Source organism: Suricata suricatta, chromosome 6 (assembly GCF_006229205.1).
Source record: "Suricata suricatta isolate VVHF042 chromosome 6, meerkat_22Aug2017_6uvM2_HiC, whole genome shotgun sequence".
In the NCBI taxonomy this organism is placed as follows: domain Eukaryota; kingdom Metazoa; phylum Chordata; class Mammalia; order Carnivora; family Herpestidae; genus Suricata; species Suricata suricatta.
This window is the reverse complement of record NC_043705.1, coordinates 86,993,987-87,015,735: the sequence shown is the minus strand read 5'-3', so window position 1 is coordinate 87,015,735 and position 21,749 is coordinate 86,993,987. Positions and strand designations below refer to the sequence as shown.

Genomic DNA, 21,749 nt, shown 5'->3' with positions numbered 1-21,749 from the left:
TTAATAATAATCCTTGTATTTGGTTTTCATTTTGTTTCATATTAGACTCCCAAGTTTTGGATATGGGTTAATTAAAGCTGTTAGCAATAAGAGTACAGTTTTCTTTTTTCATGGCATGAGGTCATTGCTTTGGAGACTACTTCAAAGAAGCAGAAATTGAGATATTGAAGGATAGTTGAGGTTTAAGTTCCTTTCTAAGGAGTTGTAAATATATGACTGGTGGATGGTAGGACCACATATTAGCTCTGGGTCCCGTGGTGCTCCCTGGCATCTTGGAAGGCTTGCCTCAGCCTTAAGGCAATGGGAGAAGCTCTGCTTACCCACTTTTCCATGGCTTTGGAGAGTCTGTTGTGATTCTGTGGGATTAGCATCTAGTCTGCTGTTTCCTAATGAAATGTCTCTAATCAGGAGTCTGTTTTAAATTCTCACACTACTCCCTGATATACAAAGTGCTGACTGTGGTAGATAACAGTCATGTTCTCCTATTCATTCTTCAGATGAGCAAGACTTGTAGAGGGTTTTCCACCATTTTTATGAAGGCGGGTGCAGGTGGGCGTGTAGAATATGGAGACTTAAGAATGTTGCCCTAATGATGGTTCATAACTTACAGCATAGAACAAAGCATATGGTATGTACCCAGAAGTAGTACATGGTCCTATGTGGTGTAGATACCCCAACTTAATATTTAAGGACTCTTCCAAAACAGAAATGTAATTCCTTATAAATGGTGGGATCCTGCTGCTGTTCCCGCCCCCCCCCCCCACTGCTGCTTTATTTGTGGCTACCAATTTGGAAGATGATGTATCTTCCAAAAATTTTAGGACCAACACAAATTCTCTTTTGATGGACATCTTGGGTGTCCACTAGGTTTTGAATCCCCTCAAAATTAGAAGTAAACCAACCAAGCATTTATTGAGTACTTATAGTGCTCTGGGCATTGTGCTATGAGCTTTGATATTTTCTGTTACATGTAAGTACAATGAAATGTTTTTCTTTACCTTCTGTGATTTTCCTCCCAAATGAGAATTTAAACCTATTAGTGTGTCTGTCCATGTAGGCGTAAGCCTCGCACTTTTTCATGAATTATATAGAGAAATCCTCCTGCTAATTATGTGCTTTTAAAAAACAACAAAGAACTACACTCCTGAAAACTTTCACACTTATGGGGCAGAAAAACTATCAGTATGAGTTTGTATTAGAACATAATGTTATGAGGAAAATTACTTTGTATGGGAGTTCGGACACTAGAGACCAAATAGTTAAATATGAAGGATATTTTATTTTCCCACTTTCAAACTTGCCCTTTTTGGACATTTGCGAACATGCTGATTGATATGTTCTCTGACTCATTTGTGTTCGTTAGCACAGCAAAGCTGTATCCCATAATAAAGCTTTTTAAAAATACCTTACCTTTTAAAGCAATTAATTCAGCTTTGTTACAAATACGTTTAAACCATCTATGAAAAAAATGAATTTAGTAACGGCCTTCTTTTACCTTCAGGTCGTCTAAACTATTCATATCCAGGATCCGATAGCTCTCTGCTTATTAATGGTAAGTGATAATCGATTTACCCTAGTGAAGTTCACAGAACTGAAACAAGTTAGTCCCAGATGAGAAAATACAGTAGGTATGCTTTGTCAGGTGGAAAAAGTGACACTAGTTTGTTCTGTAATCATAATTGCAAGTTGCTATTAATTTATTAGCTGTATAATGAATAATTATTTTTCCTCATAATTGTGGCGGGGACTTTTTTAAACTTTGAGAACCAGCTGATTCTCTGTCTTGAAATTGGTGACAGGATAAATGAGAATCACATAATGATACATAAAAATGGTTGAATCTACCCTTAGATTCTGTAGAGTGACCTTTGAAATGTCAACATAAAAACCATTTCCATGTAGTTAGAAAAATGTTCCAGGGGAAAAGTAGGGTAATCAGAGATCTGAAACCAGAAAAAGCAGCCTGAGACCACAGGGCTTGACATTGTAAAGGACAAGGTCATTCACTGTTTGCTGTCTAATGAGAACAAGAAAAATGAAGTTTTATTGGCCTTTACGGTGCCTTTGGTAAATTCTCCTTTCTGGTTCTAAATATTACCCCATTGTACTATCACGTTCTCTTTTATGTGCGAATGCTGAACCAGACTAAATTTCACAAGGAGGGGGCATCTACTCAGAAGGAATTAAAGAATCAAAAAGTTTCTGTTTTCTACTACAATCGTTTAACTGGGTAGAATTCAAAAGACATATTTACTTCTTTTCTACTCATTCACTATTGAATATGGGTCTTAAATTTGTTCACAATGCCTTCTCTCTGCCAAAGTTAAGTCCCACCATCACTATGGAGTGTTCCGACTACATCACCATATTCTCATCCTTCCAAAAATGAAATCAAACGAAGCAAACAAAAAACCAGAACACACCCTTGTACTCCTTGTCTGTGGTATATTGTGAATGGAGGATTAAAGATTATTTTTATGACTGGATCTGCATTTATGTTTGAAATCAGTATTCTGAAGAACATAGGATTGTTGAGTCGGGAGAAGTTAAAAGGAAATTTGATGTACTAGAGTGAGGATGGGTGCATCAGATCCTCTGGAAACTAGTTTATAAAAGCCTCCTTATTTATCAGACTTGGGTCCCTCCATGCTGCGGCTACCAGAAATAAAGCCAAAATATAATACTTCAGCATAAATGTGTGTGGACTGAAAACCAAACCCCACTGGTAATAATGGCATCAAGATAAGGGGGGAATAATATAAGGCTTGCCATGATAGCAGGATTTTAGCTTTTCCTGTGGAATGAGCTCCAGAGTCTGTGCTGGAAACGGTAGTGGACCCAAGATTTGAGATATTGGTGTGTGATTTTAGGCAAAGTGGTCAAGTCTTCTTTCCATTTCCTTGTGCACTTGCTAAATTAGATCTGTTGCCTCTGGGGTCCATCTTTGTTGAGATGAGACTCTCTGATATGTTTGCCTTAAAGCTAAGTTCACTTAAAATTTTTTAGAGTCTATTATTATGATATTTCTTCCTCCCCCTGCCGTTAATATACTTTCTTTTATGAATAGATTAGTTTTTGTGACCCCTACTTGGCAAAGAAAAATAAAGGTGACTTTTCCCCCCAAATAATTATATTCTGACATTTTACTAGTCCACAGACTCTAGAAAAGGACTAGATGGTATTCGCTGTTGCATTCATGGAAATTTTTATTAGGAAATTATACTGGCCAAGATTAATGTCTCAGGCTGAAAGGTAGGAAGATAAAGAACAAAGAAATGTCAAAGAGGGAACTTATTGGTTCCTTAAGCAGGATTCCAGAGTGGGGTTATGACCACTGTAGTCTCAGATCTAGTTTCATCTCAGAGGGTCCTAGAACTTGATTTTGTTAGATGTGATCAAGTGTCAGTTTTTAATAACCAGCCAACTAGGACCAGATGCCAATTTATACATTTTTCATAAGGAATAAACCTAGGTAGGCCAGATATTGGAGTTGGTGGACAGGGCCATTTTCTCCCTAGTAGCAAAGTTCAGATTGTAGCAAATTACTTTAAAATCATGGAATTGAAACAAGGTGGGGATGGAGGGATGTTGAGACAATTCTTTAGTCACCTCGATTAGATGTAGGCATTGCCCATTCACTTTAGTCAAATTTATGAAGCATCGTCTATGGTAGATTGCTTCTGTAGATAAATTACTCTTATTCATGTGTTGATTTTTTTAGAAACTTTGCTGTCAATTTAGCTCATTTTGGGGGGACACGCCCATCTTGTAAATCTAGTGTAAAGCATTAATTGTACTTCATGAAGATAAACTCACAAATAGTACCCATTTCACAGAATTGAGATGAAGATGAAATGCATGTAAATCACTTAGCATATAACACCTGGCACACAGATTAAAATAATTAGAATGGTTAGGAATATTTGTGGCTAGTAATATTAGTGCTAGTATACACATATGTGTTTTGGTTAGGGATATTAGTGCTAAACATTTGTAAGGGAAAAGCAAATCAAGGGATTAAGAGGAGTCTAAAAATAGTCTGTAGTTGAACATGCTTTCTTTGTCTGATTATTAACATAGGGGCACCTGGGTGGCTCAGTTGGTTAAGCGACCGACTTCGGCTCAGGTCATGATCTTGCAGTTCTTGAGTTCGAGCCCTGCCTCGGGCTCTGTGCTGACAGCTCAGAGGCTGGAGCCTCCTTCAGATTCTGTGTCTTGCTCTTTCTCTGCACCCCACCCCTCCCCTCTCATGCTCTCTCTCTCTCTCAAAAATTAATAAACAAAAGTTAAAATAGATAATATAAAACTTACTATATTCATTTTGAATTACAGTCCCTTCCTATCTTATATCCGTGCAGTCTTTTCTTAAAACTGAAGGTAACAGCTTAATACATTGTGCTGCTATATATTCATTATTCAAGTGTAAGACTTTGAGGAACTATAGGAGCTCTTGTTCCCCGTCCACCATAAATAAATAATCTGTTCATGTTTTAAAACCTTTAGAAAGATGATCATATAGTTATTCTACTTTGTCTAACCTGTAATGTTTTAGAGTTTTTTTCCTTCCAAGCCACTGTTGAGTTGAAAGACATTTCTCTTTTGTTTGGATAAAAATATGTAAGAATGGTTTACTCTCTTTCTCACATGAATTTCTGAATTTCGACTATGATTTTTATTGTATAATTTGTTTTGAAATTTTCAAGCAATTACAAAGGTTTTTTTTTTTTTTTTTAAAGAAGTAGGGTTTAAATCCTGAATAAATAAAAAGAAAAAAGAGTCAGAATGTTCGGAGTGGTCTACCAGCTTCCGCAGTTTATATTAAGTTATATTGGAGTAATGTTGGGATTTGCATGTACAAAGATAAAAAGAGCTTACTCATCTAGTAGATCAAATTACTTTTCTCCCCCTTGGCCATGCTCAATCATCAGTTTTCATACTATGCAGTGACCTTCATATACCAGTCATGACTTTTAAAAGACACTGCCAGTATAGTTCAACAGATAATAATTGATAACTATGCAAAGAATGTTGTAGTGCACATTCTGGGGAATTATTCAATCTACTGCTATTATCAGTTGTAGAATTTTTTAAAGGGACATTCATGGGGGAAATCCTTGGACTGAAGTGTATAAAAATCCCCCACACTTCGTAGCTACTTTCTGGACGCCATGTTAGTTTGCTAGAGCTACCTTAACAAGTATCATAGACTGGTGGTTTAAACAGAAATATTTTTCCTTGGAGGAAGTAAATTCCAGCTTCCAGTCCTGGAGGCCAGAAGTTCAAGATCAAAGTGCCAGGAAGGATGATTTCTTTTGAGGCCTCTCTCCTTCGCCTGTAGATGGCTGTCTTCTCTCTGTGTTCACATGATTTTCCCTCTGTGCATGAATGGTGTCCTAATCTCTTATAAGGACATCAGTCATTTTGGATCAGGGCCTGCCTCAGCGACCTCATTTAACCTTAAGTACCTCTATAAAGACCCTGTTGCCAAAGACAGTCCCATTCTGAGCTCCTCGAAGTTAAGATTTCAGCATATGAATTTTGATCAGGGGACACAATTCATCCCAGAACAGATACCTTTTCCTAGTAAGTTTTATGTATAAGAATATAGTTAGAACATCCATTTCATGGTTATGAAAAGCAAGCCTGAAACTGACTCAGTTTCTCAGCCAAGTCAGAAAGGAGCGTTAAGCATGGGCCAGACTTACCTCAGATTCCTCTGAATGTCTTGGTGTAGCTTTGAGACAGACATCAGATTAAAAGATTAGTTTTCCCTTTACCCATCTTGAGAACTTATTTTGCCTGAGAAAACTAACATACAACTATTACCACCTCTGTATAAAAGTATTTGTGCTTGGTACTTAAAAAAAAAAATGTTTACTTATTTGTTTTTGAGAGAGAGAGAGAGAGAGAGAGAGTACAGTGAGGGAGGCAGAGGATCCAAAGGTCTGTGCTGAGGGCGCAGAGCCTGATGATGCGGCTCGAACTCACAAACTGTGAGGTCATGACTGGAGCTGAAGTCAGACACTTAACCAGCTGAGTCACCCAGGCGCCCCTTGTGCTTGATACTTTCTTTCCCCAACCTTCTATCCCACTGCTTCAGCCCATAGAATTAACTGCTTCAGAAATGAAGCTTCTGGCAGGGAAGGTTCTAGAATAACAGCAAAATATATTCAGTTTTAACAGATTCATGGATGTATTTCCTTTTCTTTGTGGATGTCTTTCACTTGGAAGCATCCACTAAACTATTTGTTTGTCCCAAATTAGGAGATTTCTAAGAGATCTTTTCAAGGTTAGCATAGAACAACAACTCTTAATTATAGTCTTTGGAATGAAAGGAGGAAGACTGTTTGCTTAAGGGTTGCGGGGTGGGTGTGGGGTGTGGCTGACACAGAAATCTCACAGACACAGAAAGGGAGAGGGTATAATTTACCCAGGAGAAATGTAGATTACAGTCACTGAAAATGTATATAATATGGTTCTAGTTGCTACAGTAAGGCGCACGTTGAGAGATGCCTTCCTCAAAAAGATAATATGAAAACATATTGTAAACATTAAAGTGCTCTGCGGTTGTTAGCCTCAGAATAGTAATGAAAAGCTGAGAGTAATTATTGAAGACCAACCTCAGAATATAGACACGAGTTTACTTTTGCGGAAGGGAGAAAATTGCTATTTACTGAACATCTGACTATGTGGTCATCATATATGCATAGGGTATCTTTTGTTATTCTCTAATCAGCTGTCCATTTTTATAAAGAACTGAGGGTTAGGAATGTAGAGAAACTAGAGTCCTGTTCTCTGCCCTTCTCTAACATAGCTCTTTACAGATAATATATTTGTCTCATCTTATTCGTTTCTTTGAATATTATACCAACAACTTAAACACAGCCAGTGTGACATACAAAATTCGAACTGTTAAATGTATATTTAAAATTTCTGACAACGGGGCCATTACATTAGGGGTAGATTTATAAAATGATTTAAAATGATTCTCTGCATCTTCGTTGAATTGTGTGCACCAGTCCCTAAGATAATTGGCTGCTTTTTGGTTCTACCACCTTTATTCTTTTTAGCTTCCAGCCTTTGATTTATCTTTTTAAATGATTACTAATTTGACTAATTTCCCTACATACTTTTTTTTTTTTAGTCCTACTGGAAAAATCAGTTGTTTGATAACATCTTTTAATCTGAGCTCTCCCCTTGTTTTTCCACATAGAATTGCTATAGTTTTCTCAGCTTGGGGGCAGTGAGAGGGGTAGATGGGGGGCCTGAGGTAGGTTAGAGTTGCCTGAGTGTGAGCAGTCTTTCCCTGCCTACTAAAACGTAGTAGTGATACCTTCCCCCTCAGGGCCTAAAGTCCAATTCTTTACAAAGTTGCTTTTCTAAAACTTTTTTAAAAATTTTTTTTTTGATGTTTTATTTATTTTTGATACAGAGAGAGACAGAGCATGAGAGGGGAAGGGGCAGAGAGAGAAGGAGACACAGAATCTGAAGCAGGCTCCAGGCTCTGAGCTGTCAGCACAGAGCCTGACGCAGGGCTCAAACCCACGAACGTGAGATCTGACCTGAGCCGAAGCCGGATGCTTAACTGACTGAGCCACCCAGGCGCCCCAAAGTTGCTTTTCTTTAATATATCATTTGTTTGTTTTTAACATAAGCACCAAGAAGAAAACCCAAAAGGGTCTGTGAAAAAATATAGTAATGTCGTTACTAAATGTGCATAATACAGAAAGGGATGAAACAAGAAATGAAATCCCTCTTTCCTTCCTCCATGCCAGTTTTGCTCCCTAAAGGTTCTTATGGTTGTTTTTAGAAAAAAGATTGATGGATATTCCCACATACCTATTTGCATTTCTTTGTTTTTAAATTTATACAGTATGAGCCCTACGGTACACAGTAGGGAATTCATGGATACCACCCCCGCACATGCATATGTGCCACTCTTAAAATGGCTATGTGCTAGGTATTAACTTTTTATGACTGTTTCACTCTGTGGATACTTCTTTCTTTTTGACTGTAACAAAGTTATAACAAATGAGGAAAAGATACCTTATAAGAAACAAATAATATTTTCACTTTTATAATGAGATCTATAATATATATGTGTGTATATATATTGAAAAAGATCTGAAAAGCCCATCTATACCTTCTTTGCCAATCTAGCATCCCAGAGTACTGGAATATTTTACTAGAGGGAATTTAATGATGCATATAGGGCATTTGTAAGCAATCCTGTAAAGGCATTTTGGAAATAAAGTATTTATCTAATAACAGCATGTGTCCAGAAGTTCTAAAAATTTATAGCTATGGGGTGCCTAGATGGCTCAGTCAGTTGAGTGTCTGACTTCAGCTCAAGTCATGATCTCAAGGTTCATGAGTTCGAGCCGCGGGTCAGGCTCTGTGCTGACAGCTCAGAGCCTGGAGCCTGCTTTGGATTCTGTGTCTCCCTCCCTCTCTGCCCCTCCCCTGCTGGTGCTCTGTCACTCAAAAATAAATACACATTTAAAAAAATTTATAGCTGTAATGGTTCCAGTCCACTTAGAACATTCTTGAATCATGTTAGTACTGAACATGAAAGTATTGAGGACTTTATAAGTAAAAACCAAGAAATTGTAATAAAAGTGGGTAAACATATAAATAGTAGTCATTTTAAATCATATGGGGACTAGAAGATTTGTATATAATAATAGCATGTATTTAAAAAATGTTTTTAACAGTGTACTCTTTGGTAATTAAAGGAAAAATCTGGGCAGAGTTTATTTCAGCCAACTTAGCTAGAAGTTTTCCAAAGTGTAGATTTCTTTATCCATATTTAAGGTGAATTTTTTTTTTTACCTGCCACTTCCTTGGATGTTTGAGAAACATCAAATAATATGCAATATTTGATAATCATGAGATTGAAAATCTGACATTTTCCTCAGTAAAGTGGTGAAGACCTGTGTTTCAAGTATTTCATCATCATAATTTTAAGCCAAGTATAATTGTAAATAGTTGGGAAAATGATGCTTACTACATTTTTCATATGTAGGATGAAGTGGCACCATTTACTACTCTGTTAATACCTAGGTTCATAGGTGTATCACATAGCTATGTGTATGTCATGGAAAATTCATTGAACTTCATACTTAATGATTTATATACTTTATTTTGTCATGTCAAAATCTCCATTAAAAATAACATACAGTTAACAGCACAATAATGAGTGGAAATAAAAAAATAAGCATTCTTTTCTGTGTTCTAGAATATCGTTTTTTACTTTTTGGTACTAATTTATATTTATATCCCTATGTCACTCATTTGGCAGTTTTTGTGGTTGTAAGCATTGTATACCTATAGCTGATTGTTCTTAATGTGGGGAAGCATTTCTGAATAGTTTTCAGTTTAACCATGAATTCTTGTGTACAAACCAGCTTAATTTTTGTGGTACAAGGTCAAAGTTTAAAGGTATACATTTAAAGATTTTGAGATTTGATTTTTGCCTGAAATGATTCATTTCCTCAGACTCTCTTGTCACTGAAGTAGTTATAGGAATAGAAAGTTCTTAAACAAGCACCTTGTTGTTATGATATCTTTGTCTTTCTAACCTATGTCAGGTTAGTGAGAAAATACCTCCCCTCACCCCATATTTAAGACCTACCAAAGTAAAAACCTACCTGAGGGAGATTTTGTGTGGTTTTAATCCATTTGTTCAAGTGCTTTGGTGAAATTCAATGTTATCTAGTAGTGGGAGAAAATGTATTTTGTAGGAGACACTTCCATTGTGGAAAATACCCACACAGTACTTCACTTATTATAATTATAAGTTATAATTCACTTATAATTGAGTTACACGTCTTAAGCATTTATTTAGTGGGCTAAGAATTAAAACCCGACGAGTTTGTATAATGACTTATCAAAGGTACTACTACACCTTCTAACTCAAAAATCTGTCCCAGCTTCCTGTTTGAACACTTTTCTCCAGCCAGGTCCTCACTTGTTCTAGATACTTCTCTTCTAGGCACCTTTTCCTGAACATGACAGCACTCCTATCTGCTGCATTGCCAGGCCTGCAATGCCCTTTCTCTTTTTTTCTTAAGGTCACAAATGCCATCCCATCTCCTGCTCAAATGCCACACCCCCTCTCTGACTCTTTAATCAGAGCCAGTTGCTTTTCCTCCTCTGTTCTTGTTGCAACTACCACATAACTACTACTGCAGTAGAACTGCTGCATTATCATTGTTTGCTTATGCGGCCGTCTGGCATTTAAGTTTGCTAGTTCCGTGTAGTCAGGGCTGTGTGCTATTTATCCGTAGTGTCCAGCAAGATCAGGCACTCAAGCAGCGTTTGTTGAATTGGTTTGAGGCATGTGGACAAGCTGGGCTTTTAAATGCCAGTTTGTTTCAGGGAAGCCATTTTCTCAAAAGTTTCTTGATTTAAAGTTTGTACTGTCCTTTTCCTAGTATTCAGGGGAAATGCATATAAGTATAGTATATACTTTTCTTCTCTCAGCTGCAACTACTTGGCAATAAAATGCCTGACCTTTTACTTTGCAGCATTTGGGACATGGTGGAAAAGTTGACAAGGGACCAGAGACTTCCTTTGCCTAAAGGGAAGTTTATAAATTGTCTAAAGGTTTCATTTGTTACGATTTTCTTTATGAGGAATTAATCAAGCCATGGTGTAAAATTGTTATTTATCCTGTAGTAGTGAAATAGTCTTGAATTAAATATTGAAATACTTGCTGAATTGCTAGTTAGCAGGGACTTCTGGGACAATGTAAGGTCAGTATGTTAGGAGTTGGTTTCGATCATGTTATGTATTACCTAGTTCGGATCCTTGGTGACAGTTATAGCCAAAAACTTCTCTTACCACAAGTAAAATTCAATACAGCTTTACAGTGTCCATGAAGAACTTAAAAACAAATCAAAAGGGTATATTAAATTGACCTCTCACCAGCCAAATTCCTTGTTTTTGAGACATTTACTAGGAAATGAGGAGCATAGCCAACTTTTTTCAGTTTCAAAAGCTGGTAGTTGAAATCACAGTTGATTATTTTGACAATGTTTGAAAGGTTGTTTTTTTGTTTTTTGTTTTTCTCATTTGACATGCAGCAAGGACATATGGGCGAAGGAGAGGTAACATTATTGTTTCTAACTTTTGAATGTACCAGTTGTATTTGGAGAGGACCCAAGTTGACTCAATTTCTAACCCTTGTGGGGAAGTGGGGGGCATGGGGGAATGCAACATAGCTTTGATCCATACATACTTTATGTGTCAGAGTTAACATTATAGACTTTCTGATTTGAAAGGGTCAGAATGGGAGGATTTGGATTTGAATCAATAATGTCCCTGTATTATAAACTCAACTTATTTATATGTGAAGATTGATTTTGCTTTTTTCCTTTCTGAAAAGAATTTCTTGGGAGAAAAAAAATTAAGGATCTTTAAAAAGGAAAATATGGGGTACTGGTCTCAAAATACCTGATTATTTTAGAAGCTCAGTTATACTTGAATACCTTATGTCTACTTTCTGCCAGTTTTAGCATAATACATTTGTTTTAAAATGAGATTAGCTAAACAAATGACTAGTCCTATAAATTTTGAATACTAGGGGAAAAGACTCTAGAAATTTTGGAGAATTTAAATTCTTTTAAAAGAAACATTTCCTAGAGGTACCTGAATAAGCCCTATTTTTTCTGCCTGTGATAGCTTTGCCTTTTTACAAGCAAGTAAGTTAGATAGTTGAATAGTTCAACTCTAAAATGTAAGTGACTTTTAAAGAACATTTAGGAAATAATCTCCAAAGTTGTTTTTTGTCTTCGTTACATAACTCTTGAGCTATAGTTTTATGGGATAAATTCAGAACAAGTATACTGTTATTATTTGTGTTCAGTTAGGAAGGTTGAGAGGAAGTCAAGTGTGGCAACAAAGGGACCCTGGAATGTTTCAGAAAAGGAAGAGCACTGACAGCTACATTTCTATAGGAACCGTGAGCAAATTCCTTACGTAGTCCCTGCAAGGAAATGGGCAGCCCAGAAAGTCCCAAACAGCCCTTGAGAGATTCTACAGTTATTGGTAGTTCTGTGTTTTGCTTATGATTTACAACGTTCATATTTTGCTGTCAAGTAAACAGGAATAATGTTAACCACTTTGGCATCTCTGGTCTTCTCCACTTATATGTTCTGTACAATAGGATTTTCAAACAGCAAACTTAATGCCTAGCTTTTAGAATTAGGTAGCATTGGTGGCAGTTGGTCATTACTCAACTGAAAGAAAATATATCTTTAGCATGCCTAAAAATCTTAAATTCTATAAGACTAGACAGTGAAGTTGGAGAACAGCATTAAATGGGTTTTGATTATATCCCAGAAGAATTGACTTGTGCATTTTAAGGACAGTCTCAGAGGAAATTGTGTAGGCTATGTTATTCTGCGTTTTTTCAAAAACTTAAGTGATCTAGCATCTGATAGTCAAATTTAATACTTGGTATACATGTCTAGGTTGCCCGTGGCCATGGGGCCCTGCTAAGGCAGTGCTGTCTACTGCGCTGGCTGCTTTTTAAAGCGAGTGTTCCCTCCTCCTGTACTTCTAGTTCACCTCAGTGAAGTTTCTGGATCCCAGGGGGATAGTTGAGTGGCCTTCTGTTTCACTGTGTACTTTCTCTCTGACTCAGCTGAGACTTTAAATCGATAGGAATTCAAGAGTGTATCTAAGTGATTTGTTTCAGTGAAAAAAATAAAAGCAGCAGTTTTATTGAACCTGCTGGTTTTCCCTATGTGGTGTGTGTGTGTGTGTGTGTGTGTGTGTGTGTGTGTGTAAGGTAATTGGTAGCAAAGAACATTTGCTGTTAGCGCTTTCTTTTTTTCCTGCTTTTCATTCCAGGTCAGTCTTCACTGTTTCCAATGGAAGATGGATTCTTGGATGATGGCCGTGGGGATCAACCTCTTCATAGTGGCCTGGGTTCACCTCACTGCTTCACTCACCAGAATGGAGAGAGAGTGGAACGATATTCTCGCAAGGTGTTTGTGGGCGGATTACCTCCTGACATCGATGAAGGTATATTTACAAAGAACCATTAATTGCACAGTGCCTGGACCGTGGTACATAGTAGGTAGCTCGGAGACAGTGTGGCTGTTACTGTAATAACAGCCTATCTGGCTCCAGGTGTTCAGTTTTGATTTGCATTGTTCTTTTGTTCTATCTCTGTCATGGCAAGTGAGATTAATTTACAGGGGAAGGGGAACAGGACTTTGGGAACCAGCTGAAGCAAGTGATTGGGCTGGATGAAAAAGAGTAAACATCACTGGGAAACCTTCTCAAGGAGTCCGTTGTGGGCCAACAGTGCTTACGACATTTTCATCTGTGTGTGCTGCCTTAGCCAAATTCAGTTACATGTTCTCCTCTTTGTCTCCTTCGTTCTATGAAGGTGGTTAATTGAACATTAAAAATGTGGTTAATTGAACATCTAAAATCTTGGATTAAGCCTGAGCTTTTGAAAAATGAAGCCTAAAGGGGTACCACAAGAAAGGGCATCTTCAGGGTTTTATCATTCAATGGGTATTTTTTCACTTGTCAAATATTTACAGGCTTTTTAAATGCCATGCACTATTCTTAGGCTTGTTTATAGTATAACCAAGATAGAAAGTCCTTGTTTGCATAGAGTTTCAGTTCTAGTGGGGAAAGGCAGATAAAAAGTGTATAATCATGCAAGAAGGTATCAGAGAGTACGTGTTGAAAAGAAAATAGCCTGATACTGTGCTATTTTGCGATATCTTCTTAGATTAGGTGGTTAAGGAAATCCTCTTGAAGGAAGTGATATTTGAGCTGAGACCTGAATTAGGGCCAGCCATGCAGAGATTTAGAAGACTAATTGTTCAGTCTTATTGTATTCATCTGTGGGGCTAAGTGGCCCTGGTGAAAATCCAAGTCGCAGACCTTAGAGCAACCATATATCCTTGGTGGTGATGGTGGTGGTGTTTTTTTCCTAATCTCTTTTGTCTTGGTTTCCTAAATGGAAATGGAAATAAACCAGTTATGTTACAGAGAATAGAATAGTTTTCTCTAAAAATCTGTAAAGTCTAGTACTAAGGTTTAATAACTTCTCATTCAGACTTAGATTAAGTGTATTGAGACACTTCATTTTCCTTAAGATGGTCAATCTTTTGGAAGGTTGAGACAACAAAGGTTTCAAAAAGCCAAAGATTGAAATAAACACAGTTCTCTTTTGTTTTGTTTTGTTTAATCAATGAAGCTGTGTTAGGATTTCAGGCAAGACTGAATCAGTCTCCGTCCTGTCCTCAGAGGGCATATAGCTTACCACGTGGTCATGAAATTGGCCTCTCTAGTAAGCTCCTAGGTGTAGCCTTCTCTTTTCTTTGCCTGGAATCCTCATTTCCCCTAGTACCATAGATTCTAGGTGGTGTTTTTGTTTTTGTTTTTGTTTTTTAAGCTTTTAAAGTCTGTAGCCCTGATGGTGTTTAATGAGTGAATTATATGCTAACATACAAAAAGAGAGAGACGACTGAATTTTATCTGACCTTGCCTAGGATAAACTCCTTCTTGGCCTAGGGAACCTTTTTGGAAAATTACTGAGCAATCTTAAATGTGCAGTTTCTAAAATTCTTAAGACGCACAGATAAATATGACTGTACAAAGGAGATGATTTAAACAGAGCAAAATTAATGGGAATTATGATATTAATCTTGCTTCATTCTTAAGACCAAGCATATTGATAAGTCAGTAGCAATTTAAGTAGGCAGGCCTTTCTACCATAACATGAAATATATGGTCCTGGAGAATATGTGGAATTGTACATCAAAAAATTATAGGGTTTCTGGGAGAATAGGGTTAGAAGCAGATAATTTCGAACCTAATGAACTTTGTCCCAGGAGTTTATTAGGAAGCACTAACGAAAAGCAAATTAGTGTCTTGAAATACCTTGGACAATATAGGCAAGTAGGTCATCATGGTTAGAGGTTACCTCAAGGAATCCTGAAAATGCACAAAACCGATCGAGCAGAAATGCTGGCTTGTGAGCTGGGAGGCAGTGCAGATGCGACTGGACCTTGGCACCCGAGAAGGTGCAAACACTCGAGAGATTAAGAACCCCACAAGGTTGAGAGTTCACCTCTTCAGCGAGAGCGCCCCGGTCGCCGTGCTAATTTTAAATTTTCTTATAAGGGAGTGGGAGGCTCCTGCCTGCACAGCAGAAAAGCTAGGGGCTTTTTTTTCTTTTCCTTTCCTGATGAAGGTTATCATTCTACTCCCACTATGCTAGCTCACCTTGCCCAGGAAAAATCACTTGTGGCCCAGGAAACTTCTAGGTTATACAGATTACATTCTCTATTTACCAGTCTCTCCGTACATGAGCTAAATGGCACTACAGAAACAGGTATCAAGGGCAGAGCAGACTGTACTGTTTCATAATCTGGAGGCGAGAAAAACATACCAGCTTGGAATTTGAGCCCCCCCCCTCATCTCTTCTACTGTTTCTAGGAGTTCTTTGGAAATTTCTTCTCCTGTAGTCTACTCACGAGTCTGGTCATGAGAAAATAGTACAGGCTGAGTGTCATCCTATAGAATGAGTGCCCTCTATCCTTTTAAGACTGTCAAAGATATAAAAGATAGGAAAGAATGGGAAGCTGTTCCCAAACTGGAGAATACTGGTACCCTAGGGACTGGACCTCTAAATATATCACATGTCCTGGATGGGGTTCTGGGTCAGAAAAGGAAAAGGGGAGACTACTGGGATAGTTTGAAATTTGGATCGAGTCTGCGGATTGGCTAATCATAAGGTATGAATATCGATTTCCTGATTGGGAGGGTTACATGTGGTATATGAGGAAGGGACCTGGTTTTAGGAAAGTGCCAGTGGTTATAGAGCATCATGTCAAAAAGAACATGATAGGTAGGCAGGTAGATACGTAGGTAGGTAGGTTGATTGCTGCATACAAACAGGTAGAAAGAAGGGCAAGAAAGAAGGAAGAAGAAGAAGGAAAATGTATAAACTGCTAACAATTCAGGAATCTCGATGAAGGAGATGCAGGTGTTCTTTGTACCATTTTGTAAATAGTAGATTTGAAATTTTTTCTAAACTACTTCCCCCATAAATATTAAAAAATATTTAAATTTACTTTTTTGTTTTGCTCTGTTGTTCATTAGATGAGATCACAGCTAGTTTTCGTCGCTTTGGCCCTTTGATTGTGGATTGGCCTCATAAAGCAGAGAGCAAATCCTATTTTCCTCCTAAAGGTAATTCTCAAGATTCAGTACACATGTACAGTGTATCCTTGTATTGTTTAATGTTTAGCCTTTTCATAAATGTTTATCTTTGCTGTAAAATTTTCCATTGTAAAACTTCTATTTTCCCAAATACCTCTTTAAAATTTCTATCTAATACATACTTTGGACTCAAATTTAATTTTACTCTAAAATGTGTTTCAAGACATCAAACTGAACTTTAATGTTGATTCTATCAGACCTCAGGTAGGAATTTTGAAGTTTATTAATTTTTTTTTTTTTACTCTTTTTCTCTTAGTTTCAGTTTGTACTTCCTTTCTGTTAAAGAATTATAAAAAGAAAAATAGAGAAACAAATAAGCCTTTTTTTTCCACCTTTTTATCAGGCTATGCATTCCTGCTCTTTCAAGATGAAAGTTCTGTTCAGGCTCTGATTGATGCATGTATTGAAGAAGATGGAAAACTCTACCTGTGTGTGTCAAGTCCCACTATCAAAGATAAGCCAGTGAGTGCTGTCAAACATGAAATAGCTTCTTGTTTTCGCCTTCATCTCTGCTTTGTTTGAGAACCCCCCAACATCTTGATGTGTTTGTTAATCAATAAGTTCATACGTAGAATGCTATTGCTGTCAACCCCCTAACGTTGACATCCTGTATTACTTGTGCACATTCTCTTGACATTGAATTTTTGGGTTCATTAAAGTATTGGTACATCTTTACCATTAAAAGACTTTATTTGCTAATACATCTGATAAAGATTAAGTAGTTGAATTTCCTCTCAATGGTAGAGCTCAAAAATCACAAATACATTATTTGCCTGTCTCCTTCCTCTCTTTGGTCAAAATTTTATCCAGTAAGTATCCTTAACTTTTGGCATAAGGTATATTCCCAAAGTGAAATGAATTGTATACATAGAGAAATGTATGTGGCATATGGTTTTTTCTTTTAAATTTTTTTTGACGTTTATTTAATTTTGAGAGACAGAGCGTGAGCAAGGGAGGGGCAGAGAGAGAGGGAGACACAGAATCCAAAGCAGACTCCAGACTCTGAGCTGTTGGCACAGAGCCGACGTGGGGCTGGAACTCATGAACCGTGAGATCATGACCTGAGCAGAAGTCGTACACTTAACTGACTGAGCCACCCACGTGCCTCTGGTTTTTTCTTTTTGAAAACATTTTTGTTTTTTTTTTTTTAATCATAAAATTTGGTCTTAGAAATAGAAGCAACTGTCCTGTTTTGACAAATCTGACAAATCAATAATTGATTATCACTCAGGCTGATCTAGTAATGGGGTACAATTCAGAATGGAGGGGCCTATGGGTTCAGCTCAAACAATAATTAGCAGAGCTCCCCTTGGGGTTGTCTAGGTCAGGAACACTCTTCCCAGAGTTCCCATGGCCTAGACTCTTTACACTTGACTTGCTTATGTTCCCCCATGGTCCCCACAGTATTTGAATTTGGCCCTCTGGCCTAGGACTTTGTTGATGTGCAGGTTGGGAATACCTCACTATGAACCTATCCATAGCCTTTGGTATGGGCATTTGTAACAATAAGTAAATGCAGACAATTAAAATAAGGTGTATGATTCTTGGTTGGCTCAAGGAGTGGACACATTGCTGTGTGCAAATATTAATATTTTTACTTTGAAATGCTTTTTGAAATAATCCAACAGGTTTGCTACTATTAGGACTAGTTTGCGTTTGTAGGATTGGCACACAATTGTGGTTTACTTATTACCACTGTAATTACTTATTCTGATCAACATCAAATGCTGTGCTAACTTACGTTATGTGGATTTTGAGGGATTGGGTAGGATAGAAGCCCAAACAATGTGAAAAATAGCTAATTACCAGTAATTAAAGGTGTGTTAATGATTTAGTTTATAATAGGTAAAGAAATTGAACTTTCCACCTTGGTTTACTCAGTTCACTTAAATTTGGTTCACTAAAAAATCACTTGGTTTACTCTTAAAAATGAAATGAAGGATTTCGGTGATGCTATTAATAAGTATTCTCATTTTACAGTTTTATTGATTTATAATGATGTTGGTTATTGTTGCTCTTAAAATACCCTGAAATAATTTTAACCTTACTTCTCCATAAATTGTCAGCATTAGGAATGAGACATTTTGGTTTGTCTCTTCCCTAGGTGCAGATTCGGCCTTGGAATCTCAGTGACAGTGACTTTGTGATGGATGGTTCACAGCCTCTTGACCCACGAAAAACTATATTTGTTGGTGGTGTTCCTCGACCATTACGAGCTGGTATGATTAAACAAACAAAAATAACCCCTTTATCCTTTAGCATAAGAAATGCCTTATAAAGCTTTTTTTAATGTTTATTATTTTTAATGTTTATCATTTATTCTTGAGGCATTGAGAGTGAGCGTGCATGCAAGGGAGGGCAAGAGAGAGAGGGAGACAGAGAATCCCAAGCAGGCTCCACGTGGTCAGCACAGAGCCTGATGCAGGGCTCTAACTCATGAACGGTGACATCATGACCTGAGCTGAAATCAAAAGTCTACCGCTCAACTCACTGAGCCACCCAAGCACTCCCCTTATGATTTTCTTTTTTTTTTTTTTTAGGAAAAATTCTCCATGTCCCAAGAGAATTCCAGAGTCAAAGTATCTGGCTTTGAATTCCTGTATACTACTCCCAGTTCATTGTTGAATGACACTGGACAAATTATTTTCTCTAATTTTCAATCAGTCAAATGGAATAAGAAGTGTGTGTGCTTCATAGAGAGTTGTTCTGAGGATTGGGTGGGATGAGCAGTGCCAAGTGCTTCATGGGGTGTTAGTGTCACTCTCATCAGCATCTGGAAAAGCCCTTCAAAAGGGGACTGTAGGAGAGCCTGGGTGCCTCAGTTGGTTAAGCATCTGACTTTGGCTCAAGTCATGACCTCAGGATTTGTGGGTTCGAGCCCTACGTTGGGCTCTGTGCTGTCAGCACAGAGCCTGGAGCCTGTCTTCGGATTCTGTGTCTCCCTCTCTCTCTCTCTCTCTCTGCACCACCCTCCTTGCCCCTGCTCATGCTCTGTCTCTCTCTTCCCAAAATAAATAAAAACATTAAAAAAAAAAAGAAGAGTAGACTCTATGTCAAGATGTTCAGGTTTGTTTCCCAAACTCTCATTTGCCCACCAGCTATTTGCTGAGCTCTGAAATATAGGCGTGTTCTCAGCAGTGTATCATGTCTTTAAGAGTAGTATCTACAGGAGACTTTTCATCTCCAACTTCCAAGTAACTTGGTATTTAATAGTATAAATGAGATAAAGAATATAAAATGAATGAGAATGCAGTTTAAAATTTTAACATTTCATGGAGAATATGATACGTTCATTATTTCAAGTTTTTATATAAAAAAATTGGTGACTAGCTGGACTATAAGGAAAGCTAATAAGGCTTTGATGGAGGTAATCTAGAATGACCATCACACAATCAGTTTGCTGGCTTTCCCATGATTGTTTATATTAAGCAATACATTATTAATTGTAAATACAGGGTGGCAACATGGTATAGAGTGGACAGACCAAGGTGCCCAGCCCAGCACTATCACTTGACCATCTGTGACCTTGGACAGATTGAATGTCCACTCTGTGCCTCGATTTTCCCAGCAAATTACTACCTACTTCATAGGGTTGTCGTGAAGATGAGAGGAGACCATATGTTAAAAAACCCAGCAGATACCCTGCCCTTATTTAAAGGATTAAAGATCGATTAAATAATTATCATAAGGATGTGAGCTCAGATTACGTATGAACTGCTTTTAACGAAACCTTTGGTGAGCGAGATGGATTTTCCTGATTTCAAATGCCGTCTTTGCTCCTTTCTGATTTAGTGGAGCTCGCCATGATAATGGATCGTCTGTACGGAGGTGTGTGCTACGCTGGGATTGACACCGACCCTGAGCTGAAATACCCGAAAGGAGCTGGGCGAGTCGCATTCTCTAATCAACAGAGTTACATAGCTGCTATCAGTGCCCGCTTTGTTCAGCTGCAGCATGGAGAGATAGATAAACGGGTGAGTCCTAGATTACATTCAGGAAAGTTCTGGAAATGGCCCTCTCAGTGTGTCATTACCACGACTGGAATGGTGGAATTGTAATATGACAATAAAATTGGCAGCTGACAGTTAGGCCTAGAGGACCAATTAGGTGTATACTCTGTAATACATCTAAGGATTCCTATGAATTTTTTACTGTCTCCTAGTTTTTTGAGAAGCCTAACCAGAGCTCTGCATCAGTTTGCTTTGGTCAATTCAGTTTAATCTCCTAAGCTATCACCTCCCTCCATTCATTTATTCAGTTAGTCATTCAGTAAATATCATTATATCAAGTACAAACATCAATGCTCTTGAGAGCCCCTGACCTTTTGTTTTAATCCTTAGACGACATGAACACCTCAGTAAGCCCTACTTTCCGCTGTGCTGTGTAACAAATGACTGAATAAATTCACTTATAGGACTGCGTGTCTTAGAAATACTTCACTGAAACACATTAAGTGAAAGAAATCATAATCTTTTTATTTGTAGTGTATTCTACCACCTGAAAGTAGATAGTAATTACCATTATCTTCAGTACTTTAAATTCCTCTTTGTTGGCTTATCTTCTGAATTAAAAAGCTGGAGAAAACCTCAGAGAGAAAGCTCTTGTCTGTTTTCTGAGGTACTGTGTTTGAAGCTCTGTGTTCCATCATCTGTCTTGTGTCTTTGCACTCACAGATTTATTTCCTATTTTTGTGTTCCATGCACTCACCAAATGTTGTAGCACCTAGGACAAGAAGTCGCTGTCCTCAGGAGTTGATGTTCTGGTAGATATAACTGTATCTTATATGGACACTACTCAAAGTGTGGCCTATGAGCCGACTGCCAGAAGCAAAGGGTTTCTAGCTCGTAGTGAGATAGGAATTTACATCATCACACCAGAATGTGAATCAGCTACGTTAGTAAGTATAATGTTTAGTTCAACTGACTTGGGTTTTTTGTTTTTTTGGGGATTTTTTCCTCCCCATAGAAAGACCCTCTTGATGAAAGCAGCAGTGTGTTGATTTATATTCTGGTGTCAGCGCCTTATTTCATGGGAGACTGGCACTTTCATTAGGACTGACTTAGATATCAACTCTCTGAGGCACTGGGCTCAAAAAAGTCCTTATTGATTGACTGTATTGTGCTGTTCTCAATGCATTATGTAGAAACTATCAAGTCAATGGTGGTTTACACTTATTGCCTATGTTTTCATTTCATGTGTATGCTACTTCAGTGTCAGTATAAGATAGAAGGTTGTAGTGGTTGTCATACGGTGAATGTATGAAAAGAAAGGTCTAGATTCTAGTATTGACATGGAGGAAGAGGGCAAGACAAGTTGCAGTAAATATTAAGCCCTCATGCTTTTATTTTTTTTATTTTTTTTCTTTTCTTCTCTCTCTCTTTTTTATTTATTTTTTCATAATATTTTATTGTCAAATTGTTTTCCATACAACACCCAGTGCTCTTCCCCATAAGTGCCCTCCTCCATCACCACCACCTCTTTTCCCCCCTCCC

General features: G+C 37.7%; 1 protein-coding gene across 4 annotated transcripts in view; it reads left to right on the top strand.

Annotated features, from left to right (window-relative positions):
- CPEB4 (cytoplasmic polyadenylation element binding protein 4) overlaps positions 1 to 21,749 on the top strand; it is a 65,075-nt gene that overhangs the window by 37,504 nt on the left and 5,822 nt on the right. The window contains exons 3-9 of one of the 4 annotated variants that reach the window (XM_029942834.1): positions 1,502 to 1,552; positions 11,088 to 11,111; positions 12,859 to 13,032; positions 16,138 to 16,227; positions 16,601 to 16,719; positions 18,362 to 18,476; positions 20,050 to 20,231. In XM_029942834.1, the coding sequence (XP_029798694.1) occupies positions 1,502 to 1,552; positions 11,088 to 11,111; positions 12,859 to 13,032; positions 16,138 to 16,227; positions 16,601 to 16,719; positions 18,362 to 18,476; positions 20,050 to 20,231 (755 nt within the window). The remainder of the gene's footprint in view (positions 1 to 1,501; positions 1,553 to 11,087; positions 11,112 to 12,858; positions 13,033 to 16,137; positions 16,228 to 16,600; positions 16,720 to 18,361; positions 18,477 to 20,049; positions 20,232 to 21,749) is intronic. The other 3 variants (XM_029942836.1, XM_029942835.1, XM_029942838.1) reach the window with 3 other exon arrangements.